The sequence below is a fragment of the Nymphaea colorata genome, chromosome 4, assembly GCF_008831285.2.
Source record: "Nymphaea colorata isolate Beijing-Zhang1983 chromosome 4, ASM883128v2, whole genome shotgun sequence".
Lineage (NCBI taxonomy): Eukaryota > Viridiplantae > Streptophyta > Magnoliopsida > Nymphaeales > Nymphaeaceae > Nymphaea > Nymphaea colorata.
The window spans coordinates 23,276,742-23,298,830 of NC_045141.1; the positions used below are offsets into that span (position 1 = coordinate 23,276,742).

General features: G+C 38.1%; 1 protein-coding gene across 4 annotated transcripts in view; it reads right to left on the reverse strand.

Moving 5' to 3' along the window:
* The window catches only part of LOC116253657 (uncharacterized), a 27,321-nt gene extending 6,499 nt beyond the window's left edge, over nt 1–20,822 (reverse strand). For 2 of the 4 annotated variants that reach the window (XM_031628591.2, XM_031628589.2), the window contains exons 1-39: nt 20,578–20,822; nt 16,855–17,152; nt 16,545–16,773; nt 16,125–16,464; nt 15,870–15,983; nt 15,657–15,785; nt 15,345–15,536; nt 15,076–15,270; nt 14,398–14,535; nt 14,189–14,314; nt 13,857–14,101; nt 13,293–13,396; nt 12,626–12,720; nt 12,302–12,544; nt 10,988–11,182; nt 10,755–10,869; nt 10,495–10,592; nt 10,247–10,392; nt 9,964–10,072; nt 9,686–9,832; nt 8,509–8,556; nt 8,306–8,434; nt 7,973–8,200; nt 7,754–7,894; nt 7,566–7,651; nt 7,344–7,449; nt 6,528–6,623; nt 6,216–6,377; nt 5,122–5,304; nt 4,149–4,375; nt 3,928–4,057; nt 3,719–3,841; nt 3,597–3,641; nt 3,271–3,348; nt 3,067–3,183; nt 853–979; nt 672–775; nt 358–492; nt 175–270 (exon numbers count right to left, since the gene is read on the reverse strand). In XM_031628591.2, the coding sequence (XP_031484451.1) occupies nt 175–270; nt 358–492; nt 672–775; nt 853–979; nt 3,067–3,183; nt 3,271–3,348; nt 3,597–3,641; nt 3,719–3,841; nt 3,928–4,057; nt 4,149–4,375; nt 5,122–5,304; nt 6,216–6,377; nt 6,528–6,623; nt 7,344–7,449; nt 7,566–7,651; nt 7,754–7,894; nt 7,973–8,200; nt 8,306–8,434; nt 8,509–8,556; nt 9,686–9,832; nt 9,964–10,072; nt 10,247–10,392; nt 10,495–10,592; nt 10,755–10,869; nt 10,988–11,182; nt 12,302–12,544; nt 12,626–12,720; nt 13,293–13,396; nt 13,857–14,101; nt 14,189–14,314; nt 14,398–14,535; nt 15,076–15,270; nt 15,345–15,536; nt 15,657–15,785; nt 15,870–15,983; nt 16,125–16,464; nt 16,545–16,773; nt 16,855–17,152; nt 20,578–20,676 (5,718 nt within the window). In that variant the 5' untranslated portion in view covers nt 20,677–20,822. Of the gene's footprint in view, nt 1–174; nt 271–357; nt 493–671; nt 776–852; nt 980–3,066; nt 3,184–3,270; nt 3,349–3,596; nt 3,642–3,718; nt 3,842–3,927; nt 4,058–4,148; nt 4,376–5,121; nt 5,305–6,215; nt 6,378–6,527; nt 6,624–7,343; nt 7,450–7,565; nt 7,655–7,753; nt 7,895–7,972; nt 8,201–8,305; nt 8,435–8,508; nt 8,557–9,685; nt 9,833–9,963; nt 10,073–10,246; nt 10,393–10,494; nt 10,593–10,754; nt 10,870–10,987; nt 11,183–12,301; nt 12,545–12,625; nt 12,721–13,292; nt 13,397–13,856; nt 14,102–14,188; nt 14,315–14,397; nt 14,536–15,075; nt 15,271–15,344; nt 15,537–15,656; nt 15,786–15,869; nt 15,984–16,124; nt 16,465–16,544; nt 16,774–16,854; nt 17,153–20,577 lie in introns of all 4 variants that reach the window. The other 2 variants (XM_031628592.2, XM_031628588.2) reach the window with 1 other exon arrangement.
* Nucleotides 20,823–22,089: the final 1,267 nt, after the last annotated feature.

Consider the following 22,089-nt stretch of genomic DNA (forward strand, 5'->3'; position numbering starts at 1 on the left):
AGAGTAACAATTACTTGAAACCTTAAGGTAGAAAGAATAAGAACTCAATGGTAGATTTCCACCAGTACATGATATCAACAGTAACTGCTATTATTAAGGATATGAGAACATGTGAGAACTGAGAAGCAACATCAAGGCAGTAAATACAAGCTAACTTGATGAAAGAAGACAAACCTGTTCCCGGAAAGCAGCAGAATCTGCAGCAACAGATTCTGTAGTAGTTGAGTATGTTCCTTCCCTGCTTGCAACTGCACGACTCAAGGGCTGCACCTGCCTCATACAGGAATAACAAAGTTGTGAATACCCCCTCACCGTCAACATTTCCATCATTCAATAAGTAATCAGATACCATTTTACCTTTTTGTCACGAATGAACTTAGCTTTATCTACGCTGCCACTCACAACTGTAGGCTGGCTTGCTGCATTAGAAGGATTTCTTGCAATCTCGACCAATTGCTGCAATGACTCTGGTAGTCCAGTTCTCATGGAAAGCTATGCACCAAAAAAAGGTAATACTTATGCAAGCTAAAAACAATGGATTTCAGGCATGTCATGATAGTATAGCTTGATGCACATGAACTTTATTAAGTATATTAGCATTTCCATCTTTTAATAAATAAAATAAGTTGGAACCACCAGGCGATGCAGAAATGAGAATAAGAAGAGACTACCTTCCCCAGTGCATCAAGAAGGGACTGGAACTCTGATGCACTAACACCAAGCTCCTGAGCCACCAAACTTTGGACCAGCGCAATAGCAAAATCTGTAGCAGCTTCTGCAGAGAACTTGCAACAATAAGCGATATGACTAGCATATTCATTTCACTCCACAAAGGATTCTAGTAATACGTACTATTTTTTCCCCCATCAATCAGTTTTGCCAGATGCACATTGTACTCAGCAAGATTTAGCAGTTCAGACCTAATAAGGCCGAAAATGATATCCTTGTTGTACTTACGTTCCTCATCAGAGTATATAACCTGATTTTTGAAGAAAAGTAAAGAACCAACAGCTTATCAGTCCAAAAGTAGATCATTGCCCTTCAATATCTGGGCAAAAAAAAGCAACAAAATAGACAATTTTATTTGTAATAATGGACCATCATCCATGGTTAATTAGTAAGTTTCTGTGTGAGGCACAAAGCAATACTTTGAACGGTTTATATGGAACAAAATACAGATGAAGTCACCAAAATCTACTGATTATTCAATCTCCATAAACAACCAAGTTCATGAATATTTGACATCAACACCAGTCACAGAAAACACAAGCTGCCGGCTGCGAGCACATACTGATGGACCATTTTGGTTCACATAGTTCCTTGTAGATATTGTGGTTTCAGTCCATTTTTGGACTCACACATGCAAGACCATCCAAAAATTGGGGCTTTGTTTAATGCATCTTGAATAAACAATGTGTTTCTCCAAAGTCCAAACCCTTGACAAAATCAAAGCGTCAGAGCCTGGAGAAGCACACTGTGGGTCTCCAGCAGCCATCTGACCTCCAGTGACCTCCGATGAAGCGGTATCTTCTCAGGTTAGTTTATTTTTCCCTTTTCTCTTCTCTTCTTTCTCAGCCAACATGAGCACGACTGCACAATCATGTGGGACTAACTGTGTGTTGCCCGTGGGATTGCACAATCATAATCTAGTCTGGCATATCCGGTGAGCACGACTGCACATTGACAAAGGAGCATGTGTTTGTAACTTGTATTCAGTCAATTAATGTTTGTTGTATAATCATGTAGGACTGTGTATGCTACAGTTTTTTTTTTCTTTGTGAATCTGTGATGTTTTAATTGTTTTTCATGCCACTAAATGGCTGAATGGTTAACACTTTGTTGAAGGTTGGCTGAATGGTGTGTCTCTTTGTTTTTCTTGAAATCAAAATAAATTTGTATGACTCTGTGTTAGAATAGATTATCTTTTACCATTATATCAGATTATCCTAAGTTCTTAACATAAAATCAAGTTTTGATTCCTTGATATTATACGTTACAACTACAAAAAGCTTGAACCTGTGTATAGTATACTTTCTTACCATTCATCTCCATGGTGTTACTGTGTATGCATAGCTTGATTCCTTGATATTATATAAAGCATACAAATTTTGCAGTGTGTATGCTTAGCTTCAAGCTTCATATATTGTTTATTTGATTTCCTAGACAAAACTATAAGTTTGAATCTATAAATTTTGAACCATGAATGTGTTGTTTTGATTGTTTAAAATCTTAATATATATATATATCCTCCAGACTTCTTGAGTTTCATCCAATCATGACCACTTGATGCCATTACATTGGCCAAGTGTTATTAAAGTTGATTAAACACATAGCCTGATTCGGAGGATTTCTCTGTCCAAACCTGAATGGAGAAATCCACAAATCGTATATATATATATATATATATACACACACACACACACACAAAAGAGAAAAGCCCCACATTTTTTCCATCTAACCGAAGAAAACAAGCTAGGGAGCTTCCACATTTAGGCTGCCACGTGAGCATCTACTTTGAACATGCATTCGAAGAGCATAGGCATAGGCTTTTGCAGCTTTGCTACATAGTAATCATGGCTTCAACAAACAAGTCTACCTTGAATGGATGTCAAACAAATGGAAGCAATCAACATTTTTTGACATGAACATAAAATGATATATGGATTAAAGTCTAAGAAAGACCAGTAAAGGAATTTTTTCTTAATCTCAGATTCTCAGGAACTAACTAACACCGTGATACATGCATGTACTGGTTTTACTAGCATGAACGGTATAGTGACACGATTGGCATAGAAATTAGATGCTACATTTCACTTTCTGTGTAACGCAATAGCAAGTCAAGCTGAAGTATTATGTAGGTATTGAAGCAACCATAACATATAGACCGCATTATTTATTGAAGACCACACCACTGAGAATCTACAGTATACATCAGTAGATATCCAAAATACTCCATTTAATGCAAAAACAAAATTTAAAAGATCGATTACAAATTCATGTTCTATAAAACAGAAATTTTAAGGAAGGCCTAGACATTGAAAATGAATGCAACAAGTAGGCACGTACCCAGCTGGTCAATTCCTTGACGACAAGTTTGCATACATCTCTAATTGCAACCAGGATAGCAAGATTAGAAGATACAAGAACACTATTTGATGAGTGTTCATATAAGCTCTTGAAAACCTGCATTTTCAAATCAGGTAACCATAATTAGAAAAAATTGCAGCCATTAACATTGAGGAACTTGCAAAATCACTTTTCAAAAATTACCTTTTGTGCAATAGCCATGGCAGCCTCATCTTTGCTTACACATCTAAGAATGATTTCAGGAACCTCAGCAATAGGAACCTGCATATTCGGAAAAAAAGAACAGAGGGAACACCATATCAATGCCTAAATCATATGCAGCCAGAATAGCATATGCTTAAACTAACAGCCCCAGTCATGGGATAAAGTGGGAGAAAGCGAGAGTGATATTATCCCCCGTTTACTCCAACTTGCAGAAAGAATGCAAGAAAAGTTTTTCTTCAAATTCCTCGTGAGCAATATGTGACAAGTTCATTCGAAGTTACACTATCCAGTTTAAACATCAGTACCTGAATTTCAGCCTCCCTTGCATCTTTGGCAACCAAATTCTCAAGCTGGAATGCATAAGGTTTTTTATCAGTATCAACACATTTGATAGGCATAACTTTTGGACAATTGGAAGGGAACCTACCTTCTGGGCCACCGCCTCGTATTTGTCTAATGCATCACCTGTAGTCAAAGGCTCAGATATGCTGGCCCCCAGGCGCTCTGCGGCTGATTGTGGAAGAGATGGCTGTAATGAAGGCACGGAGTCCTTGCATCAATTAGAATTGCTGTCAGGATAACAATTTGAAATAATTGCACATTAACAAAGAGAACAGAAAATAGCCTTGTTCTGACCTTTACAGAATTAGCAGATTCTCCGGGGTGCACTTCAGTGGGCACAGCAGGCAATGCTGATGATGCAAAAGAACTGGCTTCTGTAATACTCTGAGTGGCTGCATCAGGTGTTCCAGGATTACAAGTAATTCTGAAACAAACAAAAACCAATTCTTAGCAAAGACAACTCTGCCACGTACAAGTAAATCACAAAGCAACTAAATCTTAAAGTAGATGCCAACCCAGTGTCCAGTTCCTCAGGGATATGGTCTGAAGGCTGCACAGTAGAACCAAATCCTGCAGCTAGTTGTGTGGTTGAATAAATGCTTGAGTTAATCGGCACTGAGCTGGATACATAAGCACGAGACAAACCAGAACCAACAAAGCCACCAGAAGATGCAGGTTGTGCAGAAGATATAGCATTTGAACTCTGGCTTGGTTGGTTTTGCCATGGGAACCTAGCAAAATCCTGCACAAATAATGATGTAAAATTATTCAAAAGAAATTGATTTAGAAAAAAAGAAGTGATTCAGATTAACCACTACATAGATTTAAGCGTACGAATTTTCCTTATATGACAAAGATATATGCGAATAACAACATGGCCAATGCCATTTTTAGTGGCATTAAAATATAAAAATCACTATACCCAATAAATTAAACAAATCCAGCAAACCCCTATCAAACTCATCAACTCTTTCTAAGCCACATGTGAATCAGACCACCAAGCTCTCAAGGTAAGTCTCCCTATGTCATAAATATTCTATCAAATATATAATATTGCTCACCAAGCAGACACTTAAGTAATTCCTTAACAATTAACATGCATCTTCTATTCAGACTAGATAAAAAGGCATAGAAATGGACGTGTACATGCCTAACAAAAACCACATAATTTCAACATCTCACTGGCAGCATCAAGTCTGCTGATATAAAAGTCAAAAACCTATAAGATTCGCTTCTTCAAATTGTTTTCATCTCTTTCAACTATCAGCAGAAACAAATTCTAAGTGTAGTATACATGGCCTGACATTTAGTTCACAACTTCACATTCACAGCAGCACAAAGTTAAAATTTGATATTACCCATAATTTTCCAATCAAACTGAAACTTTCACCAAGTTGAGCCACAAAATCATGATAAAACAGTAGTCTTGTGCACTTGAAGGCCCACCTTTTTATTTTGCATATTACAAGAACCTTTAAAAACATGTACCTCATATACTCTTTGTTGTGCAGCAGACAAGCGACCAGGCTTTGGACGAAGAGCTTCTGGAAGGCGAGCTAGAGTTCCTTGTGAATAGGTACTGGCCTCATAAAAGGCAGCATTAAGGTTTTCCCTTTGTTTCCTTCGCAGAGACAGCAATTCAGCAAATTCGTTTTCAATTCTTTGAAGAGCCTATAAAATTGATCAAAGTTAATTCCTCAAAAAAAAAAAGAATTGCATAAAAAATATGAGACATATGAAGTGCTATCTAGCTTTGTAATACAAATGCTCCATAATTTTAGGACTCAACACTATGAGAAAGAGTGAGACAGAAAACACTGGAAAGACTTCAATGTACTAGATGCAAAGGCTGCGATAATTTGCCAGACCCTGAAAACTTGATTTGCAATCATCGAATTCAACAATGTCAACCAAAGTTGCAAGACATAATCACTTTGTAACAATATTCAACAAATTAACTAACTAAACATGCTTTTTTTGGGGAAAAATAACACTTTACATATGTGAAGTCCAGATGCACCTATAAATAACCAAAGCCATTTGCACATCACAACATACAATCCATTGTTTTGGCTAGAGACAGCAGAACTTTCGCACAAGAAGCTATGTAAAATGCTTTAGTGGGCGCATACATACCTGCTGGAAGCTTAAAATAGACATCAAAAATCTGTATGAGAAGTAGCCAGCAATTATAGAAAATGGTAATTTTTGTAGAAGATCTTAGCGTTCGTTTAGAAGCAGATAAGAGAATAAGGAGAAAATGAATGGTGTGTGCAAGTAATCATCAAACTGTTAAACACAAAACCAGATTTCATGCATCTTAGAACAATGAAGTACTGCACAAAAAACACATTTGGCAAAAACAAAAACAACATATATAGAAGGCCAACAAACAACATCACCACAAAAAAGTAGCACGAGAAGACTCAATTGTCACATAAGAGCACTCACTTCCCTGATCTTCTTCTCACTTCAAAATTCAACTAGGCCAAGAAAATATGTGTGGTTAAGGGAGCTACGGAATCAACATTTAGCATCATTGTAAGATACTTATCTGAAAAGGAATAAAACCAAACACCCACCTTATCCGTCGCAACTTGCTCAATTAATGCACATCCTAAATCAAGATTGTCATTTGTTACAATCTGCACAACTTGTTCGAGAACGTCACTTGCAAGATTTGACATATTTACAGATGGAAGATAATTCCTCAGCTGATTTGAAATGGCAAGCCGGAGGGGTTCCTGCAATGAACCACAAAAGGTTATCGTGACTATGAAACTTTAAATTGGGAGTAACTGGAGAAACAGTAGTCGCTCAAGCATTTTCTTTTGGGACACACATCCATCAATAAGGATCAAAAGGAATATGTGGTCATAAATGCAATAGCTAACCTTGCATGTCACATGAGCTAAACTTCCTGCTAGACTTGCAACCATCAAGTTTGCAGCGTTGTGTGTACGGCTCTCATCTGATTCCATGGCATAATCCTACAACACAAATGTCAAAAATTACATAAATAAGACACAGAATCCATCCACTGGTTAAAGCAAAAATTCAGTTTCCAGAAATTTTCAGCAAGGGAAAATCTTGCAATCAATCTCATTCATTTGTAAACTTCTATTGAATGCCAAAATCCAAACTATGAAATGTGTGACTGTGTCTGACTCTTTGTGTGTGTGTGTGTGTGCGTGTGCATGTGTGTGAGTGTGCGTGCGTGTGTGTGTGTTTGTGCCTGTGCACACGAAAGAGAGACCCTTAGTACTTGATCACTTGTATTATAACAATAAAATGGTGGCTTTTATCATATAAAACAGGCTGGGCCTTTTCATTTTAAGCCCAAAAAGGTAAGAAGTAAGGATAATTCAATTGCCTGATTGTAAAAGAGTATCCCATGATTTCATCCCCACTCGTAATACCCAAGCTGAAGACATAAAAGGCTGACAGTCATAAGAGACCTTGAAAATAATGCCTCTTGCATTTCCCAAATTAAAGCTTTATAAGATAAAATGATAAAATTATCATTCTCTAAGGTTTTCCCATAATAACATTGAAGTGATATTCTAACTAAAAACATATTGAAGATGCACTAACTCACATAAAAACAGGGAAAACATAGTGAACTGTTTTTCAAGCATTTTCTCAAGAAACTCAATCATTCCAACCACATTACTGACCTTGCCTGAAAAGGAAGAAGTTTCATAACATACCTTTGAAACAAGTTCTTTTGTTGTCATGCATGCTATGTTGACGCTACGCTCAACAACAGGGGATATTATCTCCCTCATAGCCCTTTCCATGGATAATGGCACTATTCTGTGATATTGTGAAAAAAACACATAATCAGGCAGTCATGTTTTATCTGAAACAAAAGCTGACTGGCAGTCCGCAAGCATCAATGACATGTAAATTGCATAAAAACAACTCTAAACCTTGGAAGCTGCAGTTGCTGACTTATTGGATTGAGCTTCGGATTGATAATCACATGAGTTCCAAGATTAGGGATCGGCATCGAAAGCTGCTAACAATAATTCATAAGACCATAAGTCACAATGATCTATAAATGTTATCTGTTTATCACACAACAATGCACCATTAGAGTAGAGGAATGGATCATTACTTGATTGACAGAAAAAGGTGCCTGCGTAGGAGCAACCTGTGATATTCCCTGAGCAGAAGGTATGCGTTCAGTCAATCCTAGGTTCCCAATTTTCTCATCCTCCCCCAACGTGCTTGATGAAAGGTGAAGTGAACCAGCATACTGCCAAGACCAAGTATTTGCTCAATGAATTGGACATGCATGTCCTCTACAGATACAGATCAAAATCAAAATTCGTACACTTGAATGGCTGCTAGGATGTGGTGGAATGACCACTTCAGGCTGCAGATCGACTTGACCCAGTGGAGGGATTATCCCAGTACTAAGATCAGCAACAACCTGCTGCTGAGATGCACCAAGATCTTTATTTGAAAAATCAGGATTTCCTTCCACTTCTCGGACACGATTTTTAAGAAGAGAGGTAGATTTAGCATCTTTCATTTCCACACCTAAGTTCTTAAATAACACCTGCACGTAGGCAAAAATCATCATATTTCTGTGAAAGAATTCTAACAAAAACAACAGTTTATGCAAATGGGTCAATGAAGCATGTCCAACAGAAAGAAACCATACTTCTATGTCGAACTTCAAATTCATTTTCAGATTTGGAAGAGCATAAATTTCTGCTAGCAAACCAAGAATGCCCATTGTCCACGGATTGGGAGGCTGATAAGCCAGGCTGGATTGACAAGGTTCCAAGATCTGCAACAAAACAGGAATTATTCCAAGCCAAAAAAAGTTATCATGTCAATCAAGAAACAGCAACAAGCAGATACCTTTGAAGTAAATGGAATCACTGCAATCATCAACCCTTTTTCATATGCCTGACAAGAGGAAACATAGATATCAATTAGAAATCAGCACTACTTCACTTGCACAAAAGCTACCTCGAAGATTTTTCTTCTTTCTAGCCACAGTAACGGCACAAGGATCACCAGAACTATGATCTCCTGGAGAAGAAAATCCAAAGATGAACTACTTCCTGACAGACAACCATCAGCCATGCAGCTTGAGGTCTAACAATCCAGAACTTGCAAACTTGTCAGACCTCAACTTTGGCGAGAATGAAATTGAAAATATATGATAACATCTCATCAAATATATACAAGCACAACCTTGGAGAGAATAAAAATCATAACACCAACATGGCATATTTAATGTTTCAATCCCAAAGTCGCTTACACTAAAACCATGTTGCCTTTGAACCAAGTATTAGTTACACCATAAAAACTTTCAGAAAGGAATAGAAACCACACAATGAACGTCATATCAGGTGAACAGTGGACACGAGCTTTAAAAAACCAAGTAACAGCTTGATCAGAAAATGACAAAAACATACACCTGGAATAAATTCATAAGTTCATTTAGGTGTATCATTTGAAAACGATTCATAGATTAATTTACTAAGATATAAACTTGCACATTCAGTTACCATTACTCTGATTATTTTGATAATCAGGTTCGTTTCTAGAAACTTTTACTTAAAAGTTCCATTCAGTTAGGAAACAATAGGAATTGCTATTGAATATAAGAAAAATGGGCCAGATATGTCCATCCCTGCAGGAATGACTGCATAGATATGAATAAAGCTGCAGCTAAGAAATCAGAGTTGACAACTGAAAAAGAAAATTAGCAGAGAGCCATAAGGTATAGTTTTAGATGAACGTAAATCACCTTTAAGAAGGCATAGGATGGCAGCAGCCATAACCATTAACAAACAAGAAGAGCAACATAACTAGCAAGATAAATATTGGGGAAAACAATCTAGACTAAACATCCAAATTCCTCGGTTTGCTACCAAAGTCATACCATAAAAAGTGAAAAGACCCATGCAGGATGAGTCAAACGGTATGGCGAGAAGGATTCTCACAGAAATCCTTTTCAGCATAGCATGATTCACATCATCCAGGAGAAACTTGAAACTCCTAGCAGCAGGAAATAGAAGTCATATACCTCAATTATTAGCTGCTTTGGATCTATTTCTCTAGCCCTCAATGCTTGATTCCTACCAATTGTAAATTTTCCAAGCCAGCTACCAAGGTTTTTGAGCAATGATCTCTCCTCTGAACTTGATTTTATGAGTTCTGATCTGAGAAGAACCTAATAGAAAGGCACACAATAAAAGAATTTGGAAGAGAGTAAGGATCCATGTTTGCAATCAGTTGACGAGACAAATGTCAGAAAGACAGAAGAATAACAAAGGAAAAGTTCACTAAGGGCATCAAAGTAACCTTGCAATTCTCGTAAGTAGCTTTGACAATTTCCTTGTTTAATGATTTCGAATTCACCTTGTCCAAGAACTTCAGATACAGATCGTGAAAATTTGGCTCAATGCTTGCTCTGCCAACAATAAAGCATCATAGTTTTTAGTAAAGGATCCGGAACATACACTAAAAAGAGCAAAAGAAAATAATGCAAAAAGAAAATCGCAAGGGACAGGGAGGGAGAAAAGCAAAGCAAAATTTATTAGACAAAAGACCAAAATTGTTAGTTGCCTTTAATATTTTTCATCACCTTTTCATCACCATATACTGAGCAAACCAGGGATAATATTGCTCTTTTAGAATCTCAATGAACTCCTTTGCTTTGATTTCCACATTAGCTGCTGAAATGTTATTAATCATGAAAAATATCTTGTCCTGAACTTCTGAAGGAGGTGCCTACAGATCAAGCAACAAAGAAATTGAAGCAAGCCAACCAGCAGAACTAGATAAAGCAAGAAGATATTGAAGGATAGAAATGAAGAGAATTAAATAGGACACCTCTATTGGAGTTTCCCGCCTCTCAGCAGCAGCAACAAGTGTTTCAATATTCAAAGCAGCCCCAAAACCAGTATTATAAGTTGTCTGTCTAAGCACACCTAGAAAAGATAAACAAACTTTTAGCATACGCAACCCACTTTGGAGAGAAAGCATGTACACCTGCATGCACATGATCATTCCCATGAGAAAAGTGCTAGCATACGGCGTCATATAGCTCCTTAACTTGTGAGTTGAATAGTGCTGTTATCATGAAATATTACCTGCAGGTGTCAACCCTCTTGAAGAGCGAAGAAGTCCAGGGGATGTCAACATGGAAGTGGGTGCGGTAGAAGGTGAAAGAGATGGCACACTTTGAGATGACTGAGATGCAGTTGACTACAGAGGCACAAACAAAAAATCACTCATCCTATAAACTAATCAACTGAAAAAGGAAAACTGAATGTCTTTATAAAGTGAAAAATATGATCAATAATTAAAGTGCAAAGATGCATACCTTTTGAACATTAACTAGGTCAACATTATTAGGAATCGAGGGTGACTGCACTGAAGAAGACAAAAGAGGTTTAACAAGGCTAACTGGAGCATTGGAAGCCTTATGGCGATCCTCCAAATAACTTGGATGTCTCTGTTGCAGCGGTTGTTGAGAGGAAACTTGTGGCAAAGACTGGACAGTACTGGAAACATTCATCTGCCAAGATGATGAACAATGGAAGTATGAGATTTCATTCACAACACCAAAGATTTACCAACATGGCCATACACACACAGCGAGTGTGTCATGGCCTCAAGCATGATATAACATGAACTGCCAAAAGCTGCAGATAACCAGTTTGAAACATGCTTAATCGGATGGTGTAGGTAAGTCCACTGATCTGGAGTGGACCATAAAGGTCTGTTCAGAATGGTTATTAACTTATTCATTATCTTAATCCCTAGGTAAGCCTCACACTTCATAAAAAGGAGGGCAATTAAAGAGTGGATAAAAACATCACGGTGCAACTTTATCAAATGAAAATAACGTAAAGCAATAAACCATGTTAAATAATATAAGAATAATTTTTTTGGGACATGGGGTAGATGAAATGGATAAAAATCAAGATGCCACCATAAATATTTACTACCAAAAAGAACAGTCTGTGCATCCAAATATTAACAAGTAGACATAATTTTTGCGACCAGATGCAGTTATAACCCATCAGAAATCTACACCAGAGAGAGAGAGAGGATGGGCAGTCAACATCATTTTTCAAGTGTCACCCATAATATTGCAAAATTTTCATCAGAACGCTTTGCTTTGATCTCAAAAGAAACGGTGGAATGAATGAATAGGTCCAGTCTTCAGTAAATTACTTTTATTCCCCATTGTACACCATAGACTTGATGTACCACAAGCTCCCCATTTCAACGAAGCAGAAAAGGGCTGAAAAAAGGATTATTGACAATTGAGTTGTATTGTCATGGAGAACAAACTCAATTTGTCACAAATATTTTTTTTCATTTCAAGAAAATCGAGCAAAAGAAGAGAAACCAAAACTTAAAGAAAAGAGAGATGATGAGTGAGACACTACCGATAACAGCAACATTTTTACCTTCTCATAAAATTCGCTTCCAAACTGCATAGAGCCAAATATTGAAAATAGTTTCAATGATGCAACAAAAACTCTACAGTGTAACACTTATACTGTACACAATCCAACAAGATTTTACCATAAACCTAGAGAAGATTCAGAAAAATCAAACAAGTAGCTTCAAAACTCAAATATGAAAAATAAAGGGAAAATGAAAATGCTGAACTAAATATTCTTACATCTGCAGTTTCAGTGGCTTCTAGAGAAATATTATTTTGTGGTTGATCTGAAGAAGCACTATTCCCTCCAATTGATTCAGACTGGCTTGATGAGATACGAGCTAGAATCCTTTCAATATATGACACTAGCTCAGGGTGAGTAGCACGTAAATGAGATATCTGTAAAATATGATTGCAGTATTGTGGCCACTCCTCCAACCGGTCCATGAACTGCTCCAATGCTTTGGAACCAAACAAGAACATCTGAAGCAACAAGTTCAAAGAAATATCTCAAGACAAGTTATTGAAAGGAAAGATAAAAAAGAAAGAAAAAAGAAGTCACACCTTTGAATCAACTGACTTGCGCAAAGAATCAAGGACAACCCGTAGAGCAACACCAAGAGTCAGATGGGATACAAGCTGATGTTTTATGAGAGAACCTGCATCCAAATGCATCACATAAACATGTGTGGGCTACAGCTACAACTACATATTAGAAGATGGGGAAAAACATGATGGACTTTATCATTATTTAGACTGACAGTAGTCTCTTCCCTACATGAGATACTAGTGATACTAACACATAAGTAGCCAACATAGGGAACACAGTAACCAGACATAGCCTGGACTACGAATAATGCTTCAATCATTAAATTCATTTCTATAGCATACTAATAGGAAACCAGCAACGTAACAAGATTTCATAAGATAAAACAAGTTTTTCCAGATTCATTAGACCCCTTAGTATAAGCCCAGAAACAAAATGGTTACTATACTCAAAGTCAAGACACTTCAACAGGAAGCACACCTAAGTTCATATGTTCTTGCAGTGAATGTTCTACCAATCTAAATAGAGGTCAAAAGAAAGGCAATTATTTAATTTGTCATGACAGCCAGGAACCAACCCTAATGGAGGTTTGACAATAAACAACAATAATAGCAAGGGAAGACACAGCTCAATTGTCTGTAGATGCCATAAATTTTCATTCATGAGGAAACAAGAAACCCTCACCAAAAAGAACTGCAGTTATTTTCAGCTGTTTCTCTGGATATTTCTGGAAGAACTTGTACTCATCAAACAAATTATGGATCATACAATCAAATATTGCGAGCTCTCTGCAAATCCACACCAAAAAAAAAAATCTCATCAACACTTGAATAACAATGTGTTCAAACCATGGAGTAGCTCAAAATTCCACTTCTCCATCTAATCAAGAAATCTCAATAACATGGTTCTGCAATGACTAGAAAAGAAAATGCATACAACAAGCAAGCCACAGAAACAAGTATGCCACTTTCTCAGTGATGAAATTCATTTTAAGCATGTGGAAAAGTTAAGCATATTGAACAGAATTATGGCATAGCAAAAAAACTAAAATTCATATTCACATTATCCGTAAGCCTCAGTAAGGCCTTTGTTTAACACGAAAACAAACCAGATGCATACATGTGGCAAAAAATGAAAGACAGGAAATTTCAGCCATTGAGCAAAAGAAACTAGAGTTGCCAGCCAAATCCTTGCCAAAGTAAACTGAGGCAGAAAATCTTAAGAACCTCAACATTTGTGTACACAGACCTACAATCAGATGATCTGCTAAAACGAGCAAGCATTTGAATCATTGCATCCATTAACAACTGTTCTGAAAACAATTGATGGAAGTAAGAGTTTGCTTCTGCCTCGATATCGTCTGGATACCCTTCTGGTGATGATGAATCTGCAGCTCCACCACGTGGGTTTGCATGAACAGTTGCTGCATGCAATCTTTTCATTTCATCGGGAAGTTGGCGAGAGACAAGATGCCCAGAGTGAGCTTGAAGAACCTGTTATGGACAACAAAATACAAGATCATTAACATCAGCATGATAACATGAGAAAAAAACTGCCAAAACACCCAAGAAAACACTGACCTTGAAAAACACAGAAGCTGTCTCTGGAGAAACACTTGAACCACCCCCAGAATGCTGAAAAGGATTAGCTGGTGCATCGTTTGTAGCATCAAAAAGCATTTTTTCTTTCAAGAACTTCAGACAAGCCTAAGAGAAATAGTAGAATATTAAAAAGTTTAATTTTGATCCATTAAAAACCTTTTGTAACTTTGTTTATGTATAGAGTATACCTCAAAGAATGTGTCCTTATAGATGTTAAGATTTTCATTCAGCCATTTTTCGAGATCCAGATATTCCTTTTTAGATGCAAGAGCAGCTAATTTAATACCGAATGAGAATGGACTCATATCCAAAACAGGGTGTAGAATCTGCAACAAAATTAAGGCAGATAAGACATATATAACATCAATGAACAAAAAAAATAGGATAATACCAAAGCCAAGGCATTGACTCAGAAAGCAAGAAGGATGTAAATTCATCAAAATCAACAGGCGAGAGGTAACACTTGTTCATTTGTAGGAGATGAAACAACTACGGAAAGGTCCTGACATCTACCCCCAAGGAGCATGACATTATTATCACAAGAGCACGACAGCCACAAAAGCTGTGTTTGATAGCCTCAGATCTCTGGATACGAGGCTGATCTGAAATCTCCTTCATGTGGGGAGCACTGGATTTCACCATTGTCATAAAAATGAGGATTCAAGATACTCAGTATGTGGCTAAAACCTTAAAGCTGAGGTCAGATTGGGAGGTTGGGTTGGTCTGACAACTCTCACCTCATATTCTCGGATCTAAATGTGTGGGGTAAACGAACACCCTCAAAGGATAGTAAAAATAAGAAAGGCATAAGAAACTCGTACATGCACAAAAATGAGCACCTCAACCAAGTGAAAATTTCTTTTTACCTTCAAATCATGACAAATCTCCAAGATCCGCAAAGCACTGTCTGGATCAGCATCATGAATATCTATGAAGCCCCGCAGAACTAGATCACGGTTAACCAGCCAAAGCTGATGAAGGCCACTACTTTTTGGATCATTTGCAAGAAGCATAGGAAAGATGGTCGAAGATAGCTCAAATTGGATGAGGTTGAATGCAGTCTGTAATTAGGTAAAGAAGTGTTAACTGAATCCAACCATATGAGACTGAATAGTTGTGTTGCTAGGAGGAATACCTTTATCTGAGCAACTCCAAGAAGCAAAAGCTCAGGGCAATGTTTCAGAGGGTGCTCAAGCAAAGCACGCACAGTACCAGCATGCCCCTTCTCTGCCAGTTCACACAACACCTGTAGCAAATCAAGACACATCCATGACATGTTTGGGAAAATTTGTTGAATCCTATTTCCTTGGGGCAACTCCATGTAAGACTGCAAAAATAAAAAACAAACAAATATCAGTACCCATCAAATATCTAACAAATTGTCATACATCTATAGTCTAGAATGACACTAGTACTAGTAAATGTGGCATTTTTACAAGTGATATACCAATTGTCTTGCAGCATGAGAAAACGTGAATACTTCAGGTGACGCAGGTATAGCATATTTCAGAAATGACAGCTGCCCTTCAGCATTTTTCCAAGTAACACCAGTTACGGCAGACAGTGGAAAAGGATCCTGAGAGAAGAACAAGGAAATTGAGACTGAAAGAGCATTTTGCCAAAGGCTTCTAAGCAACTAATTATCACCATATACATGTACCTGGCATGCATTTCTGTATATGGACATGAGAAGCAAGAAAGCCTTTTCATCTGGCAAATAGAATCCCTCGTGATCCAGGTATTCCATCACAACTTTCCAATTTGTTTCAGGTGCCTGAAAGTTGCCATGTTAAGAAAAAAGAAAGCACAACATGATTCAGCACAGTTGTATAGCTTCTACCATTAAGCCAAATCTGTTAAAAAAGGAAATCCACTTCAGAGAAAAAAAAAATCAGGGCAAGTTTGAAGAACTCACAATCTGCTTAATAGAATCTAGAAGAACGTCAATATTCCAGGAATTCATCCATGAAGAATCAGCAACTGAACTGTTGCAAAGAGCAGAGCAGAAAGTTGCATAAGCAGTCTGACTATCCTCAAGGCCTGTATGTGTACGCACAATGGTGCTAATTATCCTCGCAACGGAAACCTCATTTAATGGTAAATATAGTGAAAGTATCTCTTTGCAATGGGAACCACTAAGAGTACATCCATAACCCAGTTCTCTTATAATATCATCCATGCTTATCTCTTTCTGTATCTCAGCTAACAAAGTGTTGAAGTCATGTTCACTAGACTCACAGGAGATGTCCAAACTCCTGCAACAAATAATTACTACATTCATTAACAGGCAAATAGCAGAATATGCAAACCTACCATACTGCCAATTTTGACATACCTCATACCACCCGATTCACTTAAAGGATCAGAAAACATTGGGGACAATATAAAAGGAGTTTTCTCTTTCATCTGCACTAGAGATAGCATTGCTATAAAAGCATCAACATGCTTTGAGAGCCCCTCACACCGATGAAGAAACATAATAATGTTCTGAATTAGGTCATCAGATTCTATATGACCAGGACTAGCAGACAGTTCCTTGATCTGGACCATGCAGAAGTTTTGACCTGGAAAAAGACAAACTTATTGCTCACAAACTTCCCTATGCAGAAACAATGCATATTAAATGCACCTCAAATTGTACTTGCCTTTCAATCTAACATCCATATCATCAGAATCTGACAAAGCCAGACCAATGCCAATCTTCTCAGGGATCGAGAGGTGCAGTGCCTTAGATAGATCTTCAAGGTAAATCTCACTAACTTGAGTTCTTAACGATTGACAAAAGACAGTACTGAAATTTGGCCTCTCCAACAAATATCTAAATATAACAGAAAGGAGTTCTGATTTCAGTTGCATGCTCTGCAGATCTCCATCATGAAACTTGACTTGATCCAAGCAGATTTGAAGAAGCAAAATGCAGCCATCAATTCCATATTCAACAAACTGCATCCCCAAAAAAATAAATTAATAAAGATAGAAAAGAGCACAAAAAGGACAATCAAGCTACACAAGTCTACATTTACCAAAAATTGTTGACTAGAAAGAGGATGCATTCATGTACCAAACCAGAAAGGCAATTAAAACTTGCAGAGTGCAATTCTTCTTCCCAAAGCATATAGGTCTGATGGAGTATGACAGGCATACACAGTCAACATAGGAAATTACCAAGTAACTGTCATCATTCTTAGAAGACTTGTGCAAATAATGAATAAGCCAAAAATTCAATTTAATAGTGATATGGCTAATTACCAGCATTTTACTTTTACCTATGTAGCAAGAATCTCAAATGGTAGACTATGGATGTTGGGTATGCATAGAATGATGGTCCCCCATCTATTCAACTGGGTTAGAAAAGATGCCAGAACATTTTTCTAGTCCACCTGTTCAGGCTTCTTAATTGATATTTTTCTTCAAAACACTATGGTACTAATAGATGTTCAACTCAAATTACTTGCCTTAGTTTCAAAAAGTCAGACAGCCTCCATCTTCCAGCTCACACCAAGTAAATGTTCATTACCAACCCATGCAGTACAGTAAAGTTTCTGATTGCTTCCTCACCTTCTATAGGCAACCTAAGATCATGCATTTTTTAATGTTCTGAAAATGTGATTTACACATGAAATATCAGTTATAAACTACAAGGTAGTTGATGCCTCTAGAGTTTCAAGTTTATACTTTGAATTGAGGAGTTGCACGTGAAATCAGTTACAACACGAGGTGCGCGATTCTCATGCTTTGATTGCTCCTGCCATTGGACACATTCCTCACGCTGTTAAGAGTCAGAGGTGTGGCAGTGGGCCCCAAGTTGGTTGACTAGGGAACCCACCTAGGCAGGGCCACCTAATTTGGTGCCTAGACTGGCTCAACTAGGAGCCAGCACACGTCTGTGATTTTTCTAAAGGTAAAATCATTCAAGTCTCTCTCTCTCTCTCTCTCGCACGCGTGTACCAACAGTGCCACTTCACTATCACCATTGCTATCCCACTTTCTTGTTTGTACTGACTAGGCTCCCCTGGAGTCTTGATTACTAACACTCGTGTTTCTGCCAAAGACACTCTATTCTATTGATTGCATCTTGAGAAGCTAAAAGCTTACTCAGGTGCTAGATGATTACAAGAAACACACTTTCCCAAGGAGCATGAAGGAAGTCAATGGTGTCAACAAACAACTTTATAAACCAAAGAGAAGGCTTCATTTCATGTCTGATTGTTCAAGCTAAACTAAGTCATCAGAAATGGAAGTCAAACACAAGTTCACTAACGTGACTAATCAGTCCAACTAGTCGCTGAGTTAAGCAGACCTTGTTTAATAGAAAAAAATAAAATCCTTGTTCATTGTCAAACAATTATTTATTCACAAACTTCATGTGGGACTAAGAGTTCTCATTTCCCATCTCATGGAAAACCCTTTTCGCTCCACTTAGTCATACCCTTCATTAGGTTTTATAGGAACTGGACGACGATATTTTGTTAGTTAGACAACAGGCTGATCAACAATCCACTGGCCAGACTAGTCAACTAACTAGTTGAGATTTTAACTACTAAGAAGTCAATGACTGGATGCATCAGAACTACAGCCACTGTTTAGTGTTTTATTCTCTCCACATGCCACGTCAAGCTGTAAGAAGCCATCATCTTCACATATCAATTTTTATCCCTTTCATATGAGCAAGATGAACTACTGGTGTTCCCCCTCCATCTAAGACAAACCAGGAGATCTCCCAAACAAGGTATGCTCAACAAACCAAGGGGTGCCACTAGGCAATCCAAAGTCAAATGAACTACATTGCCCTAAACGGATATCCTCCACAGTCTGTAATGGAAGACAAGCCACTGAAAGTACTTTAAATTTGTTCTACCTGAATAACTTTAAAAAATGCAAAATGACCAAGCAAACAATATTAGTTTATACTTCATAGTCATACTATATTAAATAAATGTCCAATTTATACAAGCAAATGCCCCAGAAATTTTAGCCAGATTCATTGATGCATTGTTTCGTACAATCTTGATCATTTGAAAGACCTGCAGGCAATACGCCACCTGCTGTTGGTTCATAACTCATAAGTTCCTATATAATGACTGACCAATTATACCAATACATGTACATCAGGTGAATGACCTCTTTGCTGCTTTTGGGTTGATGTCAGTTCACTCAACATGATACATAAGTGCATATCAATACTGATTTATGTGATGAAATGCATGCAAAAGGAAGCAGCTGTCAGCTATAGCTGATCATAAGTTTCAAAACCAACTAGAAGAATGACTCTTTAGTAACAAAGACATAGGTGAGACAACATACTTATTCTCTGTGCTGTAATTTGCAGGAGAAAGTTGGAAAACAGTAGAAGATTACAATCAAAAGCATGTGATTGCATCATAAATTCATAATGAATGCTATCGGTTATTGTTCAGCCACATGGGCTTCACTCACAGATTCCCATGTTTTCTCCCGGATTCATTCCTGTGTAGTTAATAATTAACTTTCCCCACGTTGCCTCGAACTGCATGCTTGCAGCCTACCGACAATCATCTTCTTTTCTGAATTTACCCTACTTGCATGATGTCGGCTTTCCTAGCCATAAACCTTCTTTTCTTTCTTACTTGTCCCTTCCTATGTCGATATACACCTACGAGTTCACCTTTCTTTGCAACATTCCTCTTAGCGGTGAGCATTTCTGCAACATCCACTCTCTTTTCCTCTCTAGTAGACATGAGAATATCAGTCCTTATCACATACTTAAGTTGCAGCCACGCAGTTACTTCCTAACAAAACGCCACAGAGGCCCTGTTTCTTGGCTCATGTTAACTGATTCCAGCAGCAACTGCTTTGATCGAGCTGACTCTGGCGCCATAGCACTGAAAACTCATGGGCAGTGCAACGTGCATAGTTTCATAAATTGTAAGCATATCCCCGCATGCATCTCTCTCCACCAACCAATCACCTCTATCCTAACCTTTCTATTCAATGGCCTGCAACAAAAAGGTCGCCTAATACACCACAAACACGTAATTTTCAAACCAGTGCAGCAATTTTTACCTGTGTGTTATAAAAAATCTAAGAAAACCCACCCACGCACCGTACTCATAAATTAATCACAACATCCGCAATCCCGCCCATGATAATCAACATGGCAGAACCGAAATATCAGCAGTAAACAAACATAACTAACGATTTCGATCATTCGTTATCCCGTGCATGCCAACAGATGGCCAAAGGAGGAACTAATACCGCGGACCGTGGCCCGCAAACGGCAGTAACCAACAAAACCCAAAAGGCATACGGTACCCACAACCACACGAAGAAAAAGAACTCCAAGAACCCGAAGATAAAAAGAGAAACGAAACGCCTGAGAGATCTCGTGCCTGGCATAGATCGTGGAGAACCGATTGATAGTTGGAGCTAGTGAGGGAGTGAAGCAAAGACGCGATCTCCGCCGAGATGGTGGGAGAAAACGGAAGCATCGCGAGCGCAGGGAAGCCGATAGATTGGGATTGTGGAGACGGATGGGGAGAAGCGACAGCTCTCTTCGGATGAGGGATTCGGTGCGCGCCCGGGTGGACGATTTGCTCCTTCAAGAAGGTCGCACCGATGGCCGAAGGGCATATAAGTCGATAGTGGGATCCGACGTCCCCTTCCGGTCCACTCTTATATAGCGGGCTTGTGCGTTAATTTCCAATAATGCCCTTGTTCTCATCGACTTTTGACACAAGGCTCGGTTCTTGGTTCGGTAGCATGGTCGAACCCAAGGCTCGGTTCGGACCAGACCCGATTCCCCATGAATCCATAATTGTTAAACACACGTGTGAGCTCTAGTAGACTTTCAATTTTTAAATATATTTTAAAAAAATAATTAAAACAATGTGCCCTAATCGAATTAAATTTCAATTATTTGGCTGAAAACATATGAAGGGTAGATGTTTTCTCTCGATTATTTAACTTGCCCGACACAAGAAAAAATGTCGGCAGGTTGAGACGGGGTGTCATTTCCTTTCTTTTTCTATGCCTCTTGTCGACATTCTTTCCTTTTATGTGATCATGATAAATGTTCGTCGCCGGGCGGCTTAGTAAATGGGAAATCTGCGCAAGTAAAACGAATGCTGGTTTTCATGACAACTCGTCTTACTTATCTCTTTCTCTTTGCCAATTTTATCTCTTTGCATTAAAGTACAACTAGTTAGTATGTATTTTTCATGAAATGACAATCGAGATTTTGGCTCCATTGTCCCCGCCTTGAGACTTTTAGGGGGCATTTGATTGTCTTGGATTTGAAATCTTCATGAATCCAGGACTATGGAATTAAGAATTTATCCTCCTCCCTCTAGTCTTAACTCCAGCTTTCCCTCAATGCAAATAAGGAAAATAAAAATCTTAAGTGTGGACCTTAGAGGCCGTTGGTTACTCAGTGTTTGAAATCAATTGATCTGATGTATGTCCAACGTCATCATATTTTTGTTGTTATGGCAAAAGATTCGCAATAAGATGTATGGTTCATCAAACTAAGGATCTTATGTCAAGCGCAATGTCCACACTTGAGATCCTTGTTTTGCCTTAAAATGTTTGAGTTCATTCATGAAGAGGGGAAAGGGGGCGGCGGCCGGATCTTAAATCGAGTGTTCTCAATTACAATGATCTTAAATCTAGAACAATCAAACACACCCAATTCATTACTACATAGATTTATGGCGAATGGGTACCAACAAGATGTTGTAGATTGATGCCCAGTATAGATTTTTTTGCATGTACGAACTAGATTTTTACTTGAATTTCTTGCGATTTGATTGAGCGGGCTATCCCAACTTGTGTTCCAATTTGATGTCTGGCCATACTAGCACGGTAGTCCACATGGTTGTTGATCAATTAACAAAGATATTATT